Raw genomic sequence first — 25379 nt, 5'->3', positions numbered from 1 at the left:
TGGTTGGTATTTAAATTCGCCAGTTTGTATAATTTGTGGGGCTACTGTTTCCACGTTGTTGATGAATTTCCTCCGAGCAACCCCAACATGTAAAAGGGATCGTTGTTCACTAAAGCAAACAAAATTAATTGCCAGGAAAATAGACCAGGAAACGCAATGGAGATGCATTTTACCCAAATTACGGTTTTCCCAGAAACTGGCAAGACCGAAAACTTATCTCATATCGATTAGTGCTGCTTAAGTTTATCGATATGAGACCTTTGCAACAAGTGGCTCCTATGCCAAATTTTTAATTATGTGTTTTTAAATGCCTTTTGCATTAACCCGCCAATTGCTGCATATTATCTTTGTTCATTTAAAAAATGGTTGTGAATTAACAAATTATTATTATTACCATTTAGCTTCGTAGCCAGCCAGTCACTTATCAAAATAACACTCCTAATTAATTAAATCAGTAAAAAATGGAGAATAAATATACATACATATGTATTTTTATATATATGTTTGGGGCTCAACAATTATAATGTAATAATAAAATCGTTCTTAACTCGTTTTAAATACAAGCAGCCAATTTCTTTTGAAAACACTTAATTAAATTGTCAATTCAATAAACAGCACATTTGAAAAAAGTGCATATGATAAGGTAGGTATTTGACAGTTTAATTTTTTTTATTAGGTGTGATAATCTCTTTGCAATACTAACAGCTCTGCTGCCTAAAGACTATAAAAAAAGGAAATCAATAAAATTGACAATTCATCAATAAACGCTAGTAAACATAAAGCCTTTTATATACCAAACACATTAAAACAATGCTAATGCAATTGCTTTAACTAAGAGCAACAAATTGTTGGTTTTTGTATCGCAATCGTTCTAATAAGAAATAAGGGATATACAAAGCTATCATGTACCACGGTATCATCCAAAACGTTTTTACTATCTTAAAAATTTGTTAATTGATTTTTCTTTTCATTGTGATTAGGATAAACTCTATTGTGATTGGAAGCTGGAAAATATGTATTTAATAACAAGTCACATTTAAAGGTAAGATTAATTGATCAGCTGATTACAATATATTCAGTTTCACTTGATTTGGAGAAACATTTAAAGTCAAAAACTGGCAATGAAATAGTGTGGCAATGAAATATTTCACAATAAACACTTTGTGCAGGCATCAAGCAAAGGAAAAACATTTGTTAACGCGACAAAACGATAGTGACTATGTGTGGAAATGTATATCAACAACCCTACAGATCGCTTAGACATTAGGAGTAAAAGTATAATACAAATATGTAGGTTAAGTTACGTTGGGTTACTACGGACATACACCTAAGCCAGTGATCGGCTTGTTGTGCGCACAAAAATACTAAAAATAAGCTCGAAAATTCTAGATTAGGAATTCCTTGCTTCTCACGACCCTAAGTTGGTTCTAGGCTGGTATTGTGTCTCCGCCCAAGAGCCAGAGTGTGTTAGCCGCGAAGCCAAGCAGTGCTTTAATGTTTCATCATCTTCCCCACATGACCCACACATATCCTAAACATGCCCTTCACATACTACAACTTGCAGCACCTATTCTGATAAGGGCGGTTGTAGTGCTATTTGTGTCGTAATGAAACTGAAATCCATTTCGATCTTCTTCTTACTTCCTTTCAGAATTAGCCTCGTCTTCTCACAATCCGGATCTCCCTACAGGATATTCGTTGTCCTACCCTCAACTCGGATTGCTTCGCCCGGTAGGGCTTACTGATGACAGTCCTCTGGCCTTCACGGCCAAATCATCTTCTCTTTTGTTCTCCCCTGCTCCTGGTACCCAAACAATGCGGATCGTGCCATTCTCAGAAATCATCATGTGGAGGTAGCGATCCTCGTCAAGCTGCTGTAGGTGAACAAGCTCGTTCCGGTTCAAAGGACAGGGTGGCCATTGGTTATTTAAAGGCCCCTTAGTCTATATAGTACAAACCATCTGTGAGCTTTCTCGATTAATAAGATTAATACAATGTTTTGTTTGTACTCTACAAACTGTTTTACTGCGAAATGTATCACTCAAACAAAAGTCTTTTGTTCGCTTGAATATCAAAATCAGTTGATTTTATGGAGGGAAAACTGTTTTGTACTATTGTGAATGCGAAGAATAATACTGCCAAACAGATGCTACTTTGGACTAAGTAAGCAGTTTAGAAACAAGGCCACCTCTCGACAGACGAAGACTACACTTTACATGACACTGATACTACCCGTGCTGTTATATGGTTCTGAAGCATGGGTACTTGTGAAAGCAGATGAGGCAGTGCTTGGAGTATTCGAGAGAAAGATTCTTCGTAAAATATATGGACCAGTTTGCGTTAACGGAGAATATAGGCGACGTATGAACCACGAGCTGCATGAGCTGTATGACGACGATAGCATAGTTACACGCATCAAAATACAACGGCTTCGTTGGCTAGGTCATGTTGTCAGAATGGATGAAGAAGCTCCAGCCAAGAAGCCTTTTGAAGGCAAACACGGTGTTACACGCAAACCGGGAAGACCAAAAGCCCGATGGAAAGATTATGTTGTGGGAGACACCTCGAAACTTGGTGTCAGAGATTTTAAAATGAGCGCAGAAGATCGAGGCGCTTGGAACGCTATTCTACGTTCGGCTAGTGGAACAAATATTCTGTCACAGCCAATTAAAGTATTAAAGTAGAGTACTATTGTGAATGGTAGCAGGGATGTTACAAAGGACAAACCAAGTTAATTCACATATAATACGTAATATGTATATTGAAGATGCTTTCAGCAAAGTGCAAACAGGCAAATGTATTGAATGATTGGATCGTTTTATTGTTGAGGATACTTAGAAATTGGTTTAGAAAAAAAAACCAGAGGAGGACTACTCTGGGTAACTATCAAGTGCAGAGGGAAATACATAGAAGTTTGTTAGGTTAAGTTATAATGGCAGTTTGTGACAATCATGGTCACTATCTAACCTAACCTAAACTAACATAGGTTATATACCTAAAAATTTACAAGAGTTGTACTGAGTACTTATTAATGTTGGCCGCATTGCAGAAGAGCAATGGGTTGAAATGTGGACCTAAGTGCCATCATGTAACACCCCTTTTCTGAAGCGTAGATAAACGTCAATGAGAGAACCTTAGAGATAATCCCCTCTACGAAATCAATAATTTGGAAATGATGGAGTCTTTGATTCATATTCTAAGAGATTCTATCGCCCAAATTAACCTGGAAATGTAAATTTGCCCATGAACATTCCATTAAGGGACAGGGGTAGGCAAACTTCTCACATATCAATGAGTGCTATCAGATTCAAGTTTAAGCTCAATGCTAAGGGGCCTCCTTTTTAAAAGCCGAGTTCGACGACATGCCACAGTGCGGCACATCTTTGTGGAGAAGTTTTTTTTTTACAAGACTGCCATACCAAATGGTAGAGTATCACCTGCATTAGGAGGGGATAACCACCGCTGAAAAATCTTTTTAGATGTTCACGCCAGGATTCGAACCCCAGGCTTTCAGCGTCATAGGTGGACACGCCTACCTCTGCGCTACGGTGGCATACGACCTGAACAGCAGAATTCAAAATAAAGTCGATCATGCACTACATATTCTTCGACTATAACGTGGCCTTCAATGAATTGGTGTTCACTAAGATGAGTGCAAGAAAGCAATAAACGCATATGCATATATGGGTGTCTGTTCAACATAAGGCACCATATAACGATAAAGCAATGTGCCTTACAACATAGACATAGAAGCCCGGTTTTCTGGGATAGCTAATTCCAAAATTTTATACGAGCCTATCGTTAAAATTTTTGTTCGTTTATGTGTAGCCGATTGTGAATAAAGTGCCGGAGAGTTATATATTTTTTTAACGTTTTTCAAGGCCATAAAGATTTCAATTCAGATATTAAGCCAGAGTGACGCTATACAAAAATGCAAATTTTGCCCATGAACATACCACTAAGGAACACCGGCAAACTTCTCCCATATCAATGAGTGCAGTCCGATTCAAGTTTAAGCTCAATGATAAGGGACCTCCTTTTTATAGCCGAGATCGAACGGCGCGTCGCAGTGCGACACTTCTTTGGAGAGAAGTTTTTATATGGCATAGTACCTCACAAATGTTGCCTGCATTAGGAGGGAAATACCACCGTTGAACATTTTTCTGATGCTCTCGCCAGGATTCGAACCCAGGCATTTAACGTCATAGGCGAACATGCTAACCACTGCCCTACAGGCATTCAACGTCATAGGCGAACATGCTAACCTCTGCCCTACGGTGGCCTACATTCAACATAAGTTAACAATATTGAATAGTCGATATGCATTTCATTAAGAGGTGCTTACAAGTCTCAGATGGGAGTTTCTGTGGAAATTGCCAAAAATTCTGTTTAAGATATATATGTAAGTGTCTGCAAAAGGAACGTGGGATTGGTTTCTCGAAAAAAGTATCAAAGGAATGTATATGCAGAAAATTTCAAAACTCAGATGGGAGTATCTGCCAGGAAAGTCCAGACAAAGAAGGCTGCAATATCACAGATTGTCACAGCAACACATTTATCGACTGTAGTTTAGGGAATTGAGAACCAAGAATGATATACCGACAATATTTCATACACTTGTCGACTACATGGCGACATTCCAGGATAGATTTTTTGATGGTTTTTATCACTCGGAAATGCCATCACATTGCAGACTAAAATACCGGATCTGCAAGACACTGGTACAATCTATGCTCTTATAGGGACCAGAATGGTGTTTTAGCCATACGCTACGCTCTGCAACTAAAACAGAGTATAAAATTGAACCTGGCCAAATCGGTATAGGGGACGATCTATCATCACATATGATAAACTTTTACCCTTATATATGTATCTCCCAACACTTACATCACTTAAACGATCCTTGTGATCGCTGCTGCTGTTACTGCCACCAACAGCAAGCATATCCTTGTGAGATTGAAGTTGCTGATGCTGCATAGGTTGTTGGTGTTGTTGTTGGGGGGGTGGTGGATGATGGTGATGAAGAGGATGATGATGTTGCTGATGCTGTAGCTGCTGCTGTTGATGGTGTTGCTGATGCTGCAGTTGCTGCTGTTGCATTTGGTGTTGATGCTGCAGAGCATGTTGCTGTTGCTGCTGCAACTGTGAAGGATGATGATGCTGTTGCATTTGGTGTGGTGTTGGTGGTGGAGGTTGATGTTTAGATGAGAGGCCACTAATTATTGCACTCATATTTGAAGACGCTCCTGGCGGCCCTTGTGGCCCTCCCGCTACTGCATGAAGCGGATGTAAATGGTGCTGCAGATGCGAGGGATGTGGTATTGGTGCTCCAGGCGGACCAATTGGTCCACCCTGATGATGATGATGATGATGATGAAGATGTTGTAAATCTTTTTGATTTGCTATGCCCATAGCTCCTGTGGTAGTTGATGGTGTTATGGCTGGCGAAGACGCCGATGCTGCCGAGTTAGGTGGCTGTTGTTGTTGTGATGGCGGTTGCTGTTGATTAGGCGGTAAACCGACACCAACACCAGCTCCACCACTGGACACAACACTTCCTGCCGTAACGGCATTAGCAGCAGAGGAAGTTGCCATATTTATAAAATCATTATTACTATTATTGTGCATCTTTTGATCCATTAAATGTGCGTTTGATTTCTAAATACAGCGTAGGTGGGGTAGGGTGGAGAGAGAAAAACAAGAGCATTATTTAAAAAGGAACACGAAAATAATTTGAGTACTTACATTAAATGCTCCTGGTGGTATGCAACTTCCTGCCAACGAAGACATTGATTTAAAGGAAGGTGGTCCTAAACCAGGATGTGGGTGTATACTATTTGATTTGTAATTATCACTTGAACCCTGCGTCAATGGAGTAGTAATGGTAGTAGGAGGTGTAGTAGTAGCATTCATAGTTGATGGCATGGTTTGCATTGCCAAGGAGGTTTGAAGCTGCTGCTGTTGCATGATTTGATGTTGTTGCGAGGCAGGTAATTTATCTATGCCAATGTTGCTGCTGCTGCCACCCGCCAAGGCAAGCGAGGAGGATAGCATAGCATTTGTCGCTTGCCCGGCTATTGTAGACGCATTTGTCGTTAGGACAGCTATTGTGCTCGTGGCAGGAGATGGCGTTTGCGTGACCATGGGAGATGTGGACTGTGCGGGCAATGGATTTGTGCATTTTTCATTTGTGTTGTTGTTGACTTTTGAAGTCGCTGTTGATGCCAACGCCGCCGTCGTCGTCATCGTATCCATAGGCGAAGGCGATGAGGAATTTGTTGCGTTGGAATTTGGTAGTGGAGTGGAAAGTGTGGCACCGACAAAGGATCCCACCAAATGCGTTGGACCTTGGACCGCCAACGTTGTTGTGTGTGCAATAGATGTGGCTGTGCCCATAGCTGCTCCTGTAGTTAACGCCGACGTTGTTGTCGTTGCCGCCGCTGCCGTTGAACCATCACATGTATCCATCATAATACTGCTTTCATTACCATTCTCGCCTCGAACGGGAATACCCCCACTTATTTTACCCTCATTACTTAGGCCATGCGGCATACCTGTCGCCGAACCTGACGTTGGAACGCCACCACTATTGATACCCATGATTCCTGTTTGTGCTCCCACCACACTACCAGGGACAAACGCGCCATTATGGGCGTTAAAGGGGGAAGTTTGTTGGGTATCCTTCCAGGGCATTGTTTCCATTGGAATAGGAGGTGTAGGTGCAGAACTTCCTGACAAAGATGATGATTTCATCGAAACAATGGCATTGCCATCTGACGCTTGGTTTGTTGGGCCTGTTGGCGCTGCTGCTGTTCCCATTAAGGATGTCATATTAACATCTGTGGAGACACTTAAATTGTTACCACTAGCATTGTTGTTGTTGGTCGTGTTGGTGTTATTGTTATTGCCGCTGCTGCCATTGTTGTTGTTGTTATTATTATTGCTATTAACCATCATCATTGGATGGTTGTTGGCATTCATTGTGGGTATACGAATACTGTTATTATCCTTCAGATGATTACTGCCGCTGTTGTTGTTGTTGCTGCTGCTATTATCTTTATGTAGATGCTGCTGATGGTTGTTGTTGTTGTTGTTGCTATTATTATTATTATTATGATTAAGATTTAAGGATCCCAGTCCACTAACAACTCCCGCCGCTGTAGCACCAAGACTAGCAGCATTTCCAATGCCGCTGCCAACAATATTTCCAGCACCTCCTACGCCACTACCAACGCCACCGCCGCTGCTCCTTATTGGATGCGGCTGTCCTGTATCTATGATCTTTGGCATTTTTATTTCTTCAATGCTATACGTACATGTCAGCTCTTCCAGCGCTGATAATCGCTTCTCTTTACGTTTTTGGCCCAATTTTATTGCAAACTATTGTCATGGCATCGGTAGAGCATGCGGGGGGCGCATCAAGGGAAACCACCAGAGAAGGCGGAAAGCATGAAAAAGAGAAGAGAAAACAAAATTGAATTAAAACATTTGTTGAGTAATGAAATTAAAAGTGCTATTTATTTTACTTTTTCAGATTAGATAATAAATGATTTAATTGTGGTATTAACTTAAACAGCTACTTTTGTAGTAGCACTTTACTTTGGGCGTCTACTATCGTAAGCGTAAATGGTAGTCTTCGTTTTATACCAAAAATTGTTTGTCATTGTTGACACAAATATGCATGGCAGCGGAGTAATGCTAGTACATTTGGACAATAAACAATAACCACTTCAAACTTACAACGACTTGAACGTATGCCGTTGATTCCTTTTATTTATCTAAATCAGCTGTTTCTCTCTACACACAAAATCGTTTGCTTTCCATAAACATACAGTGTCGTGCAAAACAAAAGCAACACTTTTTTTAATATTGATGAATATATTCCTGAAATTCGACCACTGCGTTGTGTTTATACAAAGTTGTATAGCCCCTTTACTTGACGTACTATACGTTTTAAAAGCCATATAAAAAAACGGGGATTAAGAACCCTTTTCTTGAGGCTTTGTTCAACAATGGTGCATTTTCATGTGTGCAAAACATATCTGTTGGTTCATATCTGTTGCTCGATTTTTGACCACGGTTATACATTCAAAAGGCATAGATTGTATTTAGTGGATAATCACTAACACACATAAACCTTTTTCGTTTGGTATTAGCGCTTCATACAAGGATCTTTGGATCCTTAATTGTTTTCATTGGAAAGCTAAAATAAGGGTTTTTATATTAAGAGATAAGATAGGGTTAGTGGCGAACTTGTAATAACTTTGCTTGTACGAGGTCTTAATTGAGTTTAGAAATATGTTTTTATTAATTTTTATGTAAAAATGTCGGTTGTCCGTGCCGGATTGACCCGATGGAGTTCTTCATCGGCAAAGGCTGCCGCCTCGGTGTGTAACACACTGCTACAACAATAACTAAATTTGTCATGAACATTCCATTAAGGAACAGGGGATACTTCTCTCATATCAATGAGTGCAGTCCGATTAAAGTTTAAGCTCAATGATAAGGGGCCTCCGTTTTTGTACCGAGTCCGAAAGGCGGCCGCATAGCGACACCACTTGGTAGAGAAGTTTTAAAATGGCAAGATACTTTACAGATGTAAAGGGATAACCACGCCGGGATTCGGACCCAGGCGTTCGGCGTCAAAGACAGACCTCTAAGCCACGGTAGCCTCTAGCATTTCTCTTTGAAAAGTTATCCATTATTTTTTCAGATTGACAAAATCTGCATTAAAATTGTTTTAAAACTGAAGGAAAGTTATCTAACAGTAGCTGGGATAAGGGCACTCGTATAAAAACTGGCTCATCGTGAACATGCTATTTAAACTTCATAAAATATTATAAACATACTTTTGTTTCATTAAAAAATATCTTAGTTTCCCTAATTTTTTTTTTGTTGAATTTGAATGCTTGGAGCATAATAGAGTAACAAAAAAGTAAAAACGCGCTAAGTTCGGCCGGGCTGAATCTTATATACCATCCACCATGGATCACATTTGTGAAGTTCCTTTTCTCCTTATCTCTTTTTAGGCTATTGAAGCAGTTATGGTCCAATTCGGACAATAATTGAATTGAATCTTGGAGACCAAAGTAGAAGTCATTGTTAAAATTTCATCCAATTCGAATAAGAATTGCGCCCTTTAGGGGCTCAAGAAGTAAAATAGGGAGATCGGTTTATATGGGAGCTGTATCAGGCTATAGAACGATTCAGACCATATTTGTTGAAGGTCATGGGAGAAGCTATTGTACAAAATGTCAGCCAAATAGGATAATAATTACGCCCTCGAGAGGATCAAGAAGTCAAGATTCAAGATCGGTTTATATGGCAGCTATATCAGGTTATGGACCGATTTGAACCATACTCAAAATAGTTGTTGGAAGTAATAACGGAACACGTTTTGCAAAATTTCAGCCAAATCGGAAAGGAGTTGCGCCCTCTAGAGGCTCAAGAAATCAAAACCCCAGATCGGTTTATATGACAGCTATATCAAAACATTAACCGATATGGCCCATTTATAATCCCAACTGACCTACACTAATAAGAAGTATTTGTGCAAAATTTGATTTCCTTCGCAAATTAGCGTGCTTTCGATAGATAGACAGACAAACGGACATGGCTAGATCGACTAAGAATGTCATGACGATCAAAAATATAAATACTTTATAGGGTCTTAGACCAATATTTCGAGGAGTTACAAACAGAATAACGAAATTAGTACACCCCCATCCTATGATGGAGGGTATAAAAACTAAATTTAAAAAAATTTCAATATAACGATTTTATGAAAAATCATTCTTTTTTTGTTTTTCCCGTGATAATATGCCTGGTTTTGTCTGGTGTTTAACGTTTGTAATTTTTGACCGTAGGTTTTATATAGTACTGCGATTGGATATTTTGTAAAGGTACAATTACTTCTTCTCAGATACATTGTTATGTCGCCTGTATCTCCTACTTCAAAATATGTGTTCGCATTATTTTTGCCAAAAACTCACATATTTCATTTTTAATGCATCTACAAATAAGATATTGATGAGTATTATACTATTTTGTATACGAACATAAATTTTTGGTCTCAAAACTTGTATTAAATTTGACGAAATTAAAATTTTTTATCGCGGGTCATGATTCTTTGCCAAAAGTAAAAAAAGACTGCTGCAATTTGTGTAATTGGGAAACATTTTATTGATTTGCAATCTCCCATTGGTGCGTTATTCGTATTCATTGATCTGTGTTAGGTACACGTTTGACAATAATAAGTTAATTTCAGATGTTAAAAGCTTTGCTTGTGTTTTGCACGACACTGTTCATACCAAACTAATAGAAGCAATTCGATATAGTGACAGATTATGATAGATATGGCTATTACAGCCCGAAGATATCTTCTACTATAAATTCTTTTGTTAAAAATGCAAATCAATTAAAAACCAGAAGTGAACAGAAATACATCTATTGTGAATGACAAAATAAAATTCAAACCAGAAATTTGTCAAATGGATCACGGTGCTTTGCATACCAACCCAACTAGAGTAGGGTAGAGTTTTAAAATATTTGCCCTTTTTCCCTTACATGGTTTGGACACGTTTGCAATCGGTTGTTATTGTTGTAGCCACATTTTCATGTGGAGGTGGCGATCTTTGTCGTATGGAGCATTCCACTATCCGGAACCTGTGGACAGCGATGAACACCACACATGACAGCGATGAACACCACACAAATTGGAGCTCAATGTTCCAGCCTGTGTGTTGTGCACGTGAGTTGTCGTGTCACGCGTGAGTTCTGTGATTCGTGAATGAGATCCAAATTTAACCAAGTGATCGTGCGTGACCGTTATTGAATTGAAATTTGTCTTGCGTGAGTGCGTGAAATCCTGCTCTCGACACTCACTAATCATGACTCACGAGACACTCACGACTCACGAGAAAATCGCGACTCACGAGACAATCACGACTCACAAAATAAAATAAAACACAGCAAATACTCCAATTCTATTACAATTACAAGGACTGTTGCCTTTTTTAACATTTGAAGCAGCATTATTGTGAATTTTAAGTGTAAACAAAAATATATTAACGTATTATATAAACTATTGTGAATTATGAGCCATTGGCCTAGGATAGTAAGATTTATCTCAAAATGTATGGAATTACTGGGAACAATTTTATAAAAAAAATTAATAAACAATACAACTATTATTGTGAATGTCAGCTGAAGAAATTATTTTTCAAATACAAAAGTACATTTGTTTTTTTTATGTGATGAAGCATGATTTTGGATAATAATTGAGGAAACCCCTTAATTAATTTTAATACATTACAAAACTATTCTGAATGAAGTCATTGGCTTTCAATTGAAAGAGCTAATTCCATATCTAAGAGAAATTACGTGCTTGTTACGTATGCAAATGCAAATTTGACCATGAACATTCCATTAAGGAACAGGGGCAAACTTCTCACATATCAATGTGTGCTGTCCGATTCAATTTTAAACTCAATGATAAGGGGCCTCCTTTTTAAAGCCAAGTCCGAACGGCGTGCCGCAGAGCGATACCTCTTTGGGTAGAAGTTTTTACATGGCAAAGTACCTCACAAATGTCGCCAGCATTAGGAGGTGGCAAGAACATCGGAAAAAGCGGTATTTATACCTTCTTAATGTTGGCAACATTTGTGAGGTACAATGCCATGCATGCAAGGTCCCTTATCGTTGAGTTTAAACTTGAATCGGAAAGCACTCATTGATGTGTGAGAATTTGCCCCTTCTCGGTTCCCTTTAATTTGAGTCCAATATTGCCATGGCCTGTAAATATGAACCGTTTGGAGGGTGTTTTGGGTCTGGGGCGGCCACCGGCACTTTGCACTGAAAACAGATATCTAATTCGTTCTTTGTTTCCAATGGAAATGAAGTTCAGTTTAGGGGGTACTTTAGGGCATACCCCAAAACACTTGGCTCTAAAATTGGATATCAAATTTGTTTTCTACTCTCAAACACCTTTTATTTGAGTCCCATATTGACATAATGGGTCAAATAAACCATTTGACGTATTTTTGGACGGAAAAGCGCCACCTAGACTTGAACACAAATTTTAATGTCATATTTATAATCTACTCTCTAATACCTTTCATTTAAGTCCCATATAACCATGGTCGGTTAAAATGTCCATTTAGTGGTATTTGGGGGGTGAGCGACCTCCCATTACTTGTACCTAATTATTTATGACATATTTGTAATCTACTGCCTAATACTTTTCATTTGAGTCCCATATTGACATAAACTTCGAATATATCTGTTTAGAGAAGTTTTGGGGTTGGGGTGGGAAGCCACTGGGTACTTGGATCTAAATTTTAGTACTATATTCGTATTCTACTCTCCAATACCTTTCATTTTATACCTATATTGCCCCGATCGGTGCACTTTTGATTTTGGGTTTATCATACGGGCCTTATATGGCCTTTGTTTCCTTTCAGACCAACCTACACAATATGCGAAAATTTCGACAAAATCAATTCTGCCGTTTTTCAGTCTATACGGAACAAACAAACCGAGTTCCATATATCCGTGATTGGCTAATGTGCCCATTTTGGGCGTTTATGTGGGGGTGGGGTGACCCCCTATACTTAGACATGAATTTTTATGCCAGATTCGTTATCTACCCCCGTATACTTTTCATTTAAAAACCACATTGTCCTTATTGGTCCACTTTTAATTTTGGGTGGTGTTTTTGGGGTAACGATGGAGGGTCCGCCCCCTACCGATATCAATAAATTATAAAGCCTAATCCTACTTCTTAACCATATCCGTAATCTACTCCCGAATACCTTTCATTTGAGTCCCATATTGTCATGATCGTCAAATAAACCTATTTTAAGAGGTTTTGGGGCTGGGGCGGCCCCCCCCCCCATGTTTGAGTCTATACGGAACAATCAAACAAACAAACACAAATGGAATTTTATATATAAGAAGATTATTTTTTGCAACAAACAATATAATAACTATTGTGAATACCAGCTGGAGAGCCTATTATTCTAATAATCTTACAATTACAAAAGTCCAGTTACTTTTTTTATTATTGTGAATAATTAGTGTAAACAAAAGACATACAATTAAAAAATATGTGATTTACTGCCAAAATAATGAAAGTACCAAATCAAAATTTTACAGGAGAAGATTTTTATTTAATAAACCTGCACATAGCGCAGATTGGAATATGGTTATAAAATTCATGTGTCACTTGTTCGACTGATACAAAAATTGTATGCATTTTAATGAAAACAATGCATTTTTGTCACTTACATCTTTTTTGCTGTTACGTTAATGGCCTAGTTTAACCCATTTGAGCATAGTGTCCGTTTTATCGGACGTTTTTATTTCTTACGCCACATGTTCATTTATATGAATAATTGAAAAGCCATATAGAAAGGAAGTTGGAACATGTTACAATTCAAAGTTGTTCTATAATTTTGATCATGTTTCAACTTTAAATTTCGTGTTTACTCACAAAAATTAACAACAACAAAATTTGAAAAAACGGGTCAAAAGGCAAGGATGGCAGGTAAATGAAAGCAAGGACAACTTATTTTATATTAATGGTACGTTAACTGGCTCAATATTTTTACTTTTATGGTTGATGAAGACAAATCTTAACAATACGGACGTTCAAATTGTGATAAAAATTAAGCAGATTGACCTAGGCGCACTTCTGGCATATCGCCCACAAAAAAAGAAGTTTCCGCTTTTTAAAAAAATGTTTTTTAAATTCGCTTATTGATCACCATTTAATTGTAAAAAAATAAAATTTTTTAAAAAAACGGTGCTTATTTAAAAGTGCGATACAAGTTGAAATTTTTATCCGATTGGACTGAAATTTGATTGTGAAGTGCAATTATTAACGTCAACCAATCAATAATGACCGATCCTCCGATATGGCTAATTAAGCTTCTAAAAAAGTTTATTAGAATACTAGACACTTGAATGTGTATTTTGAAATGTCTAAATATTCCTTCTGACATTTCTTAATATTTGTAGATTTTTTTTTTTTACAAATTGTTAAAGATAAAATCCGAATTTCAAAGTTCCGCCCCATTAGACTTTGGATATACCTCAAACCCAGTAACCGGCATGTGCCCTCTAAATACCAAAAAGTAAACTCGGAAAAAACAAAATTTGTAAACAGTGATACAATGTACACTGACACCATAAATAATTTTGTTCTAAAATCCAAGCGGTTTCTAATTAAAAACGAAAATCCCAATTTTCGACAGGGGAACAATATAAAACAAACAATTTGATCACCTACTTTTATGAATACACATGGGCTCCCAATAGATAAGAATTTATAGTGAATTTATAGTGTAGCTTTGAGTTTTAAATTGCAGATTTTATTGCCATCTTGAAAAAAAAACTAAAGATTTGGTAGTCCTTTCTCCCTTTTTTCCATTGTATACTACGTAATCAGACTGTTTGTAGAATTTTTGCTTAATTCGGAAACATAACATAAACGACGTTTCATTTGGCCATCTTAAATTTAAAAATAAATTAAAATCGTGTTTAGACATCTCAAACTGTACAGTTCTTATCGTCAGGTTTTTGAATCGTTTCAAAGTATGACGAAAAAAAAAAACTACCAAGCGACTCGTTGTGAATAACAAGCGATAAACATCCATCATCTGTTGGTGCTGTTTGATTTGAATTCAATCAACAAACAAATCCCAGCAATCTTCGACTAACCACAAACATAATTTACATATGAGATTTTGCCTGCGGTTGGCATAATTTAATGGACCAATAAAATTTAAAATAACAACAATAAATAAACGTTGATAATTTAATGCAAAAGGAAACATAAAAAACAAAATTAAATTTGTAGTGAGATTGAACAAAAGAGATGTACACAAGATGCTGCTAACTTATGTTTCTTTTTTAATATTAAAAAAATGGCTTTATGGTGCATAACAAACCAGGAGCATTAGGGTTCAAAGCACAGTGAGAACATAATAAAAAAACTATCAGTGCTCATTTCTTCACAAATATTGCTAGATACAATTATGGCCATGTTTTTGACGTACCTTTCGGGTTAGGCTGGTAAACTAAGTGTGGTCTAGACTATACTTATATATAGTATATACACAAATATCATTACAATTAGGCATTAGTGCATAAATATCTTCTCAGATAGCTGATGCATTCTTACATCAATGCATTTTGTCAGGTAAGAATGGCCTTCCAGATGAGTAGCTCATAGACATATTGTAGGGATATTTGAAGCAGAAAAACTTGCAATACTGTATTCGCACCTTGGGCCCTAAGAAGGCAGATGGGGTTTGCGACTAAAGCTGATGCACTGGTTACACTCGGCGGTGGCGTGATCTATCTCTCACCTACGATTCTCATGTGTGGTGACCTTTGACTGAGTACGCTTCGCAAGTGTGGGTTCTGTATAAGGCGAATAGAGAGGCTTTGGGATTTATAAGTGGGGCATAAGTACCACATCTACTAGATCCTTGGAGATATTACTTGGGGCCAGGAAAGATTTTCTTACAACCACCATAAATGACCTATTACCTTAGGGAATCGGTCCAGAAGACCCTGTTAAGAATGCTACAACTTGATCAGCTTCCGGCCAGACATACCAATATATTTGACGAGGCCTTGGCCGATCTGCAGACTGACTGCTTGACGGGAGTAAACATTGTGAAGAGTAGACCCCATGTGTTGATACCTACCTTGACGAAGTGACCGAAGGGACGGATAAGGTTTGGGGCATTTTAATATTAGATAGGATTCCCTACTATAAGGTTGCGTCACTTACGAAAACATAAGGTGTTAAGGCCCCATGAACATCTTTAAGATTGCCAAAATCTGCCTATTGTGAATGATAACAAATGTCAGTAAACACTTTTGCCGCAGTGCGAAACCTCTTTGGAGAGACGTTTTACATGGCATAGTACCTCACAAATGTTGCCAGCATTAGGAGGGGAAAACCACCGCTGAAAATTTTTTCTGATGGTCTCGCCAGGATTCGAACCCAGGCGTTCAGCGTCATAGGCGGACATACCATCCTCTGCGCTACGGAGCAAGCAAGCATGTAAGAGAAACATAATCAATAACAAGTTTAAAATGCTAAAGGCTTTTATGGATACGAGAATAGGATCTTAACAATGGAGAGTCAACCTTATTTTTTGTACACAACGTCATCCTTCGTCATTTCGACTACGACCTATTTCTGCGCTGTAAATTTAATTAATTTTTTTATTTAGATCATTTTCAGTTAATATTAAACAAAAAATCATTCAAAAATGCACGAATACTATATGAAAAAGAGATCACAATAAAAGAAAAAAAACATTTAAGTCGAAAATAAATTCGCCCGTCGTCGTTTTGACGAAGGACGACTGCCCAGGGTTAAGAGCTAGGTTAAGACCGAGACAACATTCATGCAGACACGATGAAAAGCTACCGGTTGAATGTGGTCCTTGTAGAACGACAACCTCCCATTGCACCTAAATTTGACCTCCCCCGGCAAACCACAGTAGTTATGGCTCAATTACGTTCAAGCAGACGCAGTCGACTCAATTCCTACAGAGTAAGTATTGATGCCAACGTGCAGGATGTTTGTCCCGATTGTGACCAGGGACCACACCACACAAGTCACCTGTTTACAGACTCAGATTACGTTGTAAACAACAGTGGTTTAAAAATTGAAACTCAATAACAAGTTGTGAGCTTACGAAAGAACTGTGAGACGAGCTCTTGGATTGCAACATTGAGGCCCTCCTATCGATGGATAAGACCGCTATTACACGGCATGTATTATGACATGCCACTTTTTGTATTTACGTGTTATTTAAAACGTTTGTCAAAATTATCAATTCATCATTCTTGCTATCACACCTGTACGTTATTTTCGCCTGACATAACCTAAAAATATGAGCAAATCTTTTTTTTTATCCGTAAAAATTGTTAAAGTTGTTAGAATGGAGGTTAAATAACAAATTTTGTGAAAACAATTTAATTTGGGATTGCTTTCATTCGACTGACAACAAAAACAGCCGAATTTTTTTGTCAGAAACCAAAGCATTACAAGTGCTATTTTGAAAAGTAATTTTCATGTGTTAGTTTCATTTGTATCACATGATATGTCATAAGACACCTACATACCGTGTAATAGGGCCTTAAGATAACTCTAGTAACGGTCATAGGAATAATAACAGGACACATTAAGCTAAGTATTCAAACAAATGACTCACACAGGCATTAGAAATAACGATAAGTGCGTCGTTGTCTCTCAAAGGTATTCGCTGGAGGTATCCCACCCTTTTCCTGCACATACGGGCCGTAGCCCTCATTTAGAAGGGGCTCATTAAGAGTTATGGACGCGTTGTAGCGTTTTTCACGCATAGGTGTTCGCGGTGCTGAAGGCACTTACTGCGAGTCCACGCAAATGGGACCTGGTGTGGAGTCCATAGTTTCTTGGAGAGTGCACACCCTTAAATGAAATGTATTTGAGAGTACAAATACACCTAGGTTCGAATCCTGGCGAGAACATTTTCAGCGATGGTTATCCTCTTCTAATGTTGGCGACATATGTGAGGTACTATATCATGTAAAAATTTTACCCAGAGAAGTGACGCGCTGGGATATGCCGTTCAGACTGGGCTATAAAAAGAGGTCCTTATCATTGATCTTAACATTTAAATCGGATAGTACTCATTGATCCCAGACGTTCGGTATCATAAGCGGACAAGCTAACTTCTGCGCCAGTGGTCCCAATCACAAGCGGACATATTAACCTATGCGCCACAGTGGTCCACATATAACCCTATATTAAACAATAAATAAACAAAATATGATGAGCGGGGAAATTAAATTTGAGATTCCTCATGCCCATGACATCAATAATTATATCGTTAAACAAGGTTGTTCACAAAACTCCCCTAAAGGAATATAAAAATTATACAAAGAAAAGCGTGGAAACTTAAATAAGTTATTTGTTAAATTTTTTGAGAATTTTCTAATCCCAAAATATTCCTATCACCTGTAAACATGTAATCCTCTCCATCATTCAACAATGAAATTTGATTTATTTAATTTTAGTGCAGTAGGTACCCACCTCCAAATCCTCATAGGTTTTAAATTCCAATATTGCAAAACCATCAATGATCTCCTCTTCCAGTACTGGTGAACGTGGCAGCTTTCTTCGCATTGGCGGTGGGGGTCGCGGTAATGGTTTATCACGTGGCAGTAACAATGTCGATGATGACGATGTCGATAGTAAATCTTCATCTAGTGACTCGCCTTCACTGTCACTGGGACTGGCCATAATGCCTGAATGACAATCCGGCGAATGTGGAGGATTCAAAAGCAATGATGCAATACTGTCTGTGGGTGGTAGTAGGGCATTATTATTGGCGCTACTACTGGAACTTGTTGTAAAAATGCCACTAGAATTGTTACTATCTTCACCCATACTATTGGCACTGCTGGCATGATAAAGATGATGATTGTTGCTGTTGTTGTTGTTATTATTATTACTGCCTGTTGTGGCAGTGACCGCCGTAGACGTCGGTGTGGTGTTGGTGGAGGCCACCCCCGATGATGCCGACGATGATGACGAAGAGGATGTCAACGACGTTGCACTGGCCACTAGGCCACTTCCATTGTTGTTGGTCGCATTCGCATTTGTGACATTAGGAAACTGTAGGGGATTGGAGGAATTATTCGCATTGTTATTGTTGCCGGGGGTATTGTTGTTAACAACGTTGGCGGTATTGGCGGTGGAACTGTTGCTATTGCTGTTCGTTGTGGTATTGGTCGCACTGCGATTATCACGTTCAGCCTGAAGACGTAGAGCCCGTTCACGCCGCCGCTTCTGTTGCCTTTGTTGTTTTGCATTCAGGGAAGAATTGGAGTTGGAATTGCTGTTGGCATTGCCGTTATTGTTTGTATTGGAAGTATAACCATTTGTGGCTGACGAGTTGGCCACGGCAGCGGCCGCTGCAGCTGCTGCAGCGACTATTGAAAGTTCGGTGTCCGAATCAAAATCGCTATTACTGGGTCCCACAGAGCCACCCAAAACCGATGATCCCGCCGCTGTGGCAGATGATGAAATGCTGTTGACAAAAAAACTGCCGGTTGTTGTATTAAGCCCTGGGCCATTACCGCTACCAGCTATCACAGCCGCTAATGCGCCACTAGCATTGGAGAGATTGGATGTATTGGTATTTGTAAGATTACCAGAACCCCCAATGAGGACTCCCATGGTATGATTGCTATTGGGATTCATAGCATTTGGGGCAGCTGCTCCAGCTGATTGATTTGTGGGAGGAGGCAAATGGAGTTGATCACCTATTGCTGCAACGGCTGTTGCTGGACCAATGACCATTTGACCGGCCAGACCAGAAGCCGTACCTCCACTACCAATAATACCTCCAATCCCAATACCACTAACAATACCACCACTTCCTCCTCCACCTCCTGTTGGGATACCGCCGATTCCTGCGTTGCCAGTAGTATTTCCGGTACCGCCTACATTTTGCTGTTGTTGTTGTTGGGCGGCCACAGCTTGGCTATGGGAGTTCGGTGGTAAATGATTGGACCCAGGCGGCTTTTGATCTTGTGCACTGCTACTGCCGTCCATAACGGGATGATGTGCGAGAGGAAGATTTAAAGTAATTTATTGCTTTTGAAACAAGACAACATGATAGGTCATTAGATGGAGACCCACTTTTGCAAATAACTCAAAAAATGGTAGACACACGAACCAACAGACAGGCAGACAAGCCGACTGACTGAAGAGACGTTGGATAGTAGGGCAAAAGTGCTAATGGCAGAGAAAGGGGGCAAAATTGCAACTAGGCAAAGATAATGAGAAGGAAGCAGACAATCTCAAGTAGACAACGACAACTTTGATGACTCTTTTGCAGTCTATTTTTTGTCCCTGCTCCTTAAATGCCTCCTTGTGTGTGTTTTATTCCTTTTTGACTGACTGACTTGCTTGCACGTATGCTAAGGGGCTGGCAGACTGGCCGTTTGGGATATGGAGAAGCAGCAAAGGAAGAACTCCACTTGAGAATACGGCAAAAAATCGATGGATGTTCCTGTCGTGCCTGTGTGGTGGTCGTCGTCGTTGCCGTCGTCCTCGTTGTTGGTGGCGATGTTTTATTGTTGTTTTTGTTGTAGCCGCTAATAATGTCTGCGCTTTTTGTTGTAGAAATTGCTGCTGCCTGCCGTTGTTGTAATAGTACTATATTTTGCCACTAGTTAGTTGGGCTTATAACTATGGCGATGAGAATGACGTTGATTCGATAATCCCGACTTGCTCCTTGTTGATTTTTTTTTAATTTTTCAGATGGCGAATGTGGCTTTGGCGAGAAATTTCGATTTTCTTTTTCCACATATATTTTTGCCAATGTTTTTTAATGCCGAAAATCAATAGATTTTATTCCTCCTCTTGGTATATTTCTTAATTTTTCATTTCATTTTATTTGGGTATGTGTGTATGTGTGAATTTTTCATAACTTATTTAACGAAAAAGAACAAATAAAAAACTTTCAATTATCATTTTTTTACATTCATAATTTACAACTACGACGACTCTTATGAGAAGAGAGTGCATTTTTCTTTTATTTTCACTTGGCAGTAATTTTACAACACGGACCGAGGCGGTTAGGAAAAATATACACAGCCTTTTTCTCCAGGGAAGCACTACTTCATTACACTTTTTTCACTTAACATTTTCATTTTCTTTGAACTTTCAACAACATACATTTTTCACATGCAATATTTCGTTTTTTTTTTAATTTTTACATGTCGTTTCTTTTATTTTGTCTCTTCCGTTTATTTTTTTCATTTTCGTTTTATTTAATTTTAGTGGTTTTTTTGCATTTCTCTTCTTTTATTATTGACATAACAGTTAAGCTATATTTTGTTTGCTTGCCTACTCTACAGTAGTTGTCTCTTTTCGATAACAGCGTGTGACGGCGAGCTAGTAATCGATACAGTTTTCTTTTTTTTATTCTCTTTTATCTCTGTCATGTGTGTTTTGTTGCGAGAGTCCAAGTGTGTGTATGTGTGAAGCAAGCGATGTGATTATGTGTGTATTAGTGTTGTATACTTCACTCTATTCTAATCATAATAGGAACATAGGAAATATACAAAAACATCAAAAAGCCCGGTGTCAGAGTTGCCATCCCTTTAGAAAGAACAATAATATGTATGCCAAATGATGAAGAGGAGCTAGTGAGTGATTGGACAAGTTTTGTTTTTCTTTTTGTAATGTTGCATGTTGTTGTTGTCGCTGTATACATATGTGTATGTATGTTGTTGTAATTAAAAAGGGGATATATTCCCAATTGGCCTGAGCTGTGCTATTCAACGTTTTGTTGTTGTGTTTTTTTTATTTCTTTTTACGGATAGCTATTATAATTACTAAATGCGATGGCCTTCGCTAATTTTTTGTTTTGTTTTAATGAAATTGAATGTTGACCGAAACCTGGCCCATCCATCTCTCTCTCTTTAGTTAATATTTCAATATTGTGCAGAAAATTAATAAGTCCCAATTTACACTACGTTTTGCGACTGTTCCTGCACCCGGCATGGGATAGCTGTGACCGCCATACAGGCTGGAACATTGAGGTCGGATCTGTGTGGTGGTCATTGCTGTCACAAGAAGCTTAGCTGCGAGCTACCGAGCGCGTCCACAGGCTGCGGATAGTGGAATTCTCCATACGGAGTAGCTGCAACGGCAGTCGCGGACAATCAGCTGTATGGAGCGGAGAGTCTCAGTGAGAGGCCGGGCGGCACCGGCTTTTGCATAAATGCTGAGTTCCTATGATGCTCGATGCAAACAAAATGTGTCTAATGTGAATAAAAAATCAGGAAGGTACGAATTTGACATATTTTGGGCAAAAATTATGGTCAAAATTTGAATAATCTGAACGTAGCATTAAAGTACACCTAGCTTAAAGTTCCAGGACCTAGCAGAGCCTGAAAGATTGATTTCCTAGTAATTAGATGAAGCTTCTTGCATCTTCTAATCTGTCTCGTTTTCACGTGTCTTAACACTAGAGCATTCAGCTCCATATGAGTATGATATTCCGAACGGGCCGACACTGTTTATCGCTTAAGCCTATGAAGCTTATCCAGGCACTGGATAACTATGAGAACCACACAGGCTGCAACTTTGAGCTCCGATCTAGCTGGTATTCAATGGCATCAGCTGAGAGCTACTAGGCGCGTCAACATGTTGCGGATAGTAGAAAAAATCGATAGGGTATAGCTGCAACTGCAATCGCGAACATTCAGCAGTATCGAATAGAGTACCGGTGCGATGTCGGGCGGCACCAACTCTTGCTTAAATACTTGACACCTGTGTTACTCGATATGACAAGTTTATTTATTGGCGCCTTATATAGTGGCCCCATGGCGCTCGGCTTTTAAGGTGTTCACTACAAATGTGCGCGTGAGTTATTTTTCACTCACGATCATGAAACAAATTGTATACACGCACGCTCACGAACGACTTCTCACGTTTACGCACGCTCACGAGACACTCCTGACTCACCTGTAAACTCACGACTCACGGTTGAAACTACAATATATTAAATTTTTCCTACGTCTCAAATTTAACCCTTAACATTTTTAAAACTTGTGATTTTCTCGTGAGTCTTGAGCATGATTTCACTCACTCACTCACTAAGAATTTTAATTTCATCTGTCACGCACGATAACGTGATTAGATCTCACACACAAATTCAAGAACTATTCCAACTTTTTGTCTCACATTATTTTGACAGTTTGGTAGAAAGTGTCAGTACCTCACCACAAATGAAAAACTTCAAAAAAATCACCTTTTGGCAATCCAATGTTTATTGGAGACAGTTTTATTTAATAATTTGTTTTCTTCCATATAGGTACGCAGCCAGAATATCATTGGAAATCATCTGTCTAATCTGAAACTTGCATCTTACGTTTCCAACCGCGGAAACATTTCAGAAGCAAACCAATATTTCGCTGGGCTTCATCTTCCTGCACTCTGCTTCAAAGCACTCAGAATAAGGATGAAAAATAAAAAAAATCAATAACATGTTTGAATAAATAAATCTAAAAAATTGCGGTTCGAAATTTGTTAATTTTTCTTCAATTTCATTAAAATTTCTCGTCATCTAAAAAATGCCCAGATAGCGTAATTCATAAATATGTCTAGAATTCATAAAGAAATGTGAGCTATCTACACGAGTTTATATGTGGGAATCATTTACATTTGTGCCAATTAAGGGGAAAACATTCCTGATATAAGCAAAAAAAGAAAAAAAAAAAGGCACAGAAAAAAATGCAGAAAAAGCGCAATGGACGTAAAAATCACTTAATGAAAAATCTAAAATTTACGATCATAAATAATAATTGGATGGCAGAGAAGAAATGAACAGCAGCAACAACAAAAAAATAATATCCACTCTCAGCACAAAATCCGCGCGACAGCAAAACGACGAACGTCGGTCTTTCCTCGATCCCCAAACACTACAACAAAAATAATAATAACAACAACATTGAAGAAGAAAAAACTGGAGAAGATACACACGAAAAATAAACAATACACAACACTGCTGAAGAACGTGTATGCCCCTGACTATGTGTGAGTAAGTATGCATGTTTGATGTAGTGTGTTGTTTTTGTGGGGAGGCATAGAATAAGTAGACGGACGGCGAAGAAAAACATTGCAAGTTTATTAACCGCAAAGCCAAAGAAACACAACAACAACATATTTTAAACACAATAGCACAATGACGACAGTAGCGCAATGAAAAAAGCACACACATACAAGAAAATAAAATCCAATCAAGATCAAACCCACAAAAATTATGTAGAATTTAATTTAGTTTTTATTTCATCTTTTTTTATGTTAAAAAAATTTTGCACTTCACACTAATCGGCACATTACATTTAATTCGAAAATTTTTTTATCTTGATATTTTGCTTCATAATCTTTTGAAAAACATTCTCTGATTAACTTTTTAAAGCTTCACATTTTTTTAATATTTCCCCGTTTCGATGTTTGTGTTTAAAATCGTAAAAACTTTATTGTACAACAAAAACATCATCCATACAACGTACGACATCCGCATACACGAAGAGCGTACAAAAATATATCTCAAAGAACACCAGCCAAAGCATCTGAAGAAGAAGGGAGCGGTTGGGGAAAAAAGGACTTGGACGTGTTCCTTGATTCCTTTTCACAAACACACACACACACACATCACATATTTTCCTTACTTCTTTTCTATGCATGTTCTTCACTTCATATCAGCCTTTTGCAAAATTATGCCAAAGCCGTAAGCCGTCGTACACTATAAACATACACGCACACTATTACAAATGCTTGCATCTCCATCTCTACTCGACTCGTTGTTCACATACACCCGACCAACAACTAAACACACACGGACGGATTCGCTGCTCGCACGCACATACAATTTTTTTTGTTGTGTACTCTTCTTCTACGAAGAGGAAAAATAAAAGAAACTTAGAATAGAAACCACAAGAGCGAAAAACGCGACAACGGCGAAGATGACATCGATGATGTGAGGAGTGGAGAGCTAGCGCAGAAGTACAAATTGTTGATGTAAATGTATTAATACATTTTTTATGTTTCGACTCGAAAAGTTATGTATTGATGATAGCTTTTCATTTTATAACGCACCGTAGTCTTCATGACTTTCTCATAAGATCACAACACTCGGTTAAGAAAGGCCCATTTTTAGTTGTTAAGGGATTTTGTATATTTATTTTTAATTACATTTCACACACTTTAATTTTTTAGTTAGTTTTCGTTAGAAATGAATTTTTTGTGTGTGTATTTCTTACATCGTTACATTTACTATTTCATTCGCCCATCACACTTCATAGATAGGTCTATCTCTGTCTCGCGTATCTGTTTTCGTATACGCTCGATATTTTTTTCTCCCGCTGTGAGGAGTTGAAAATTTTTCCCGAGTTTTTCTTTATAAAATTTATGTTAATTTAATGTAGATTTTCGCATGTATTCCATACTTTTATGATTGTGCGTTAATTGTTACGCATGCTGATGTAAAACACTGCAATTTTTATTAATTATTTTGCACTTTTTTATTGTTTTTTGTTAACCGAAACATACGCCCGACGAAAACGAACGCTATACGATTGTTCGATTGTGAATAGTACTCTTTGTTCCGAAGCATTTGACAGTTGACACTTGAAAGCTATTGTGATTGTCCATACACTCACAATGGCGAGGGTTTTGGACACTGCGCACTGTTGTAACTGAGAGATGTCAGTTCAAACCTAAGCTTAGTCCCAGGATGCACTTATAAGGTGAGGTTTTGCAATAAATTAGGAATCACTGTATAAGG

The 25379-nt window shown here is 38.3% G+C and overlaps 1 protein-coding gene across 4 annotated transcripts in view; it reads right to left on the bottom strand.

The window, feature by feature from the left end:
• LOC106083224 (mucin-12) overlaps nt 1–25162 on the bottom strand; it is a 111388-nt gene extending 86226 nt beyond the window's left edge. The window contains exons 1-4 of one of the 4 annotated variants that reach the window (XM_059367942.1): nt 25042–25162; nt 18104–20510; nt 5746–7380; nt 4888–5658 (exon numbers count right to left, since the gene is read on the bottom strand). In XM_059367942.1, coding sequence (XP_059223925.1) covers nt 4888–5658; nt 5746–7380; nt 18104–19630 — 3933 coding nt within the window. In that variant the 5' untranslated portion in view covers nt 19631–20510; nt 25042–25162. Of the gene's footprint in view, nt 1–4887; nt 5659–5745; nt 7381–18103; nt 21050–24264; nt 24823–24855; nt 25005–25041 lie in introns of those variants that run through there. The other 3 variants (XM_059367944.1, XM_059367941.1, XM_059367945.1) reach the window with 3 other exon arrangements.
• Between the last annotated feature and the right edge of the window lie 217 nt (nt 25163–25379).

Source organism: Stomoxys calcitrans, chromosome 4 (genome assembly GCF_963082655.1).
Source record: "Stomoxys calcitrans chromosome 4, idStoCalc2.1, whole genome shotgun sequence".
Taxonomy (NCBI): domain Eukaryota; kingdom Metazoa; phylum Arthropoda; class Insecta; order Diptera; family Muscidae; genus Stomoxys; species Stomoxys calcitrans.
This window is presented reverse-complemented; position numbering and strand designations above follow the sequence as displayed.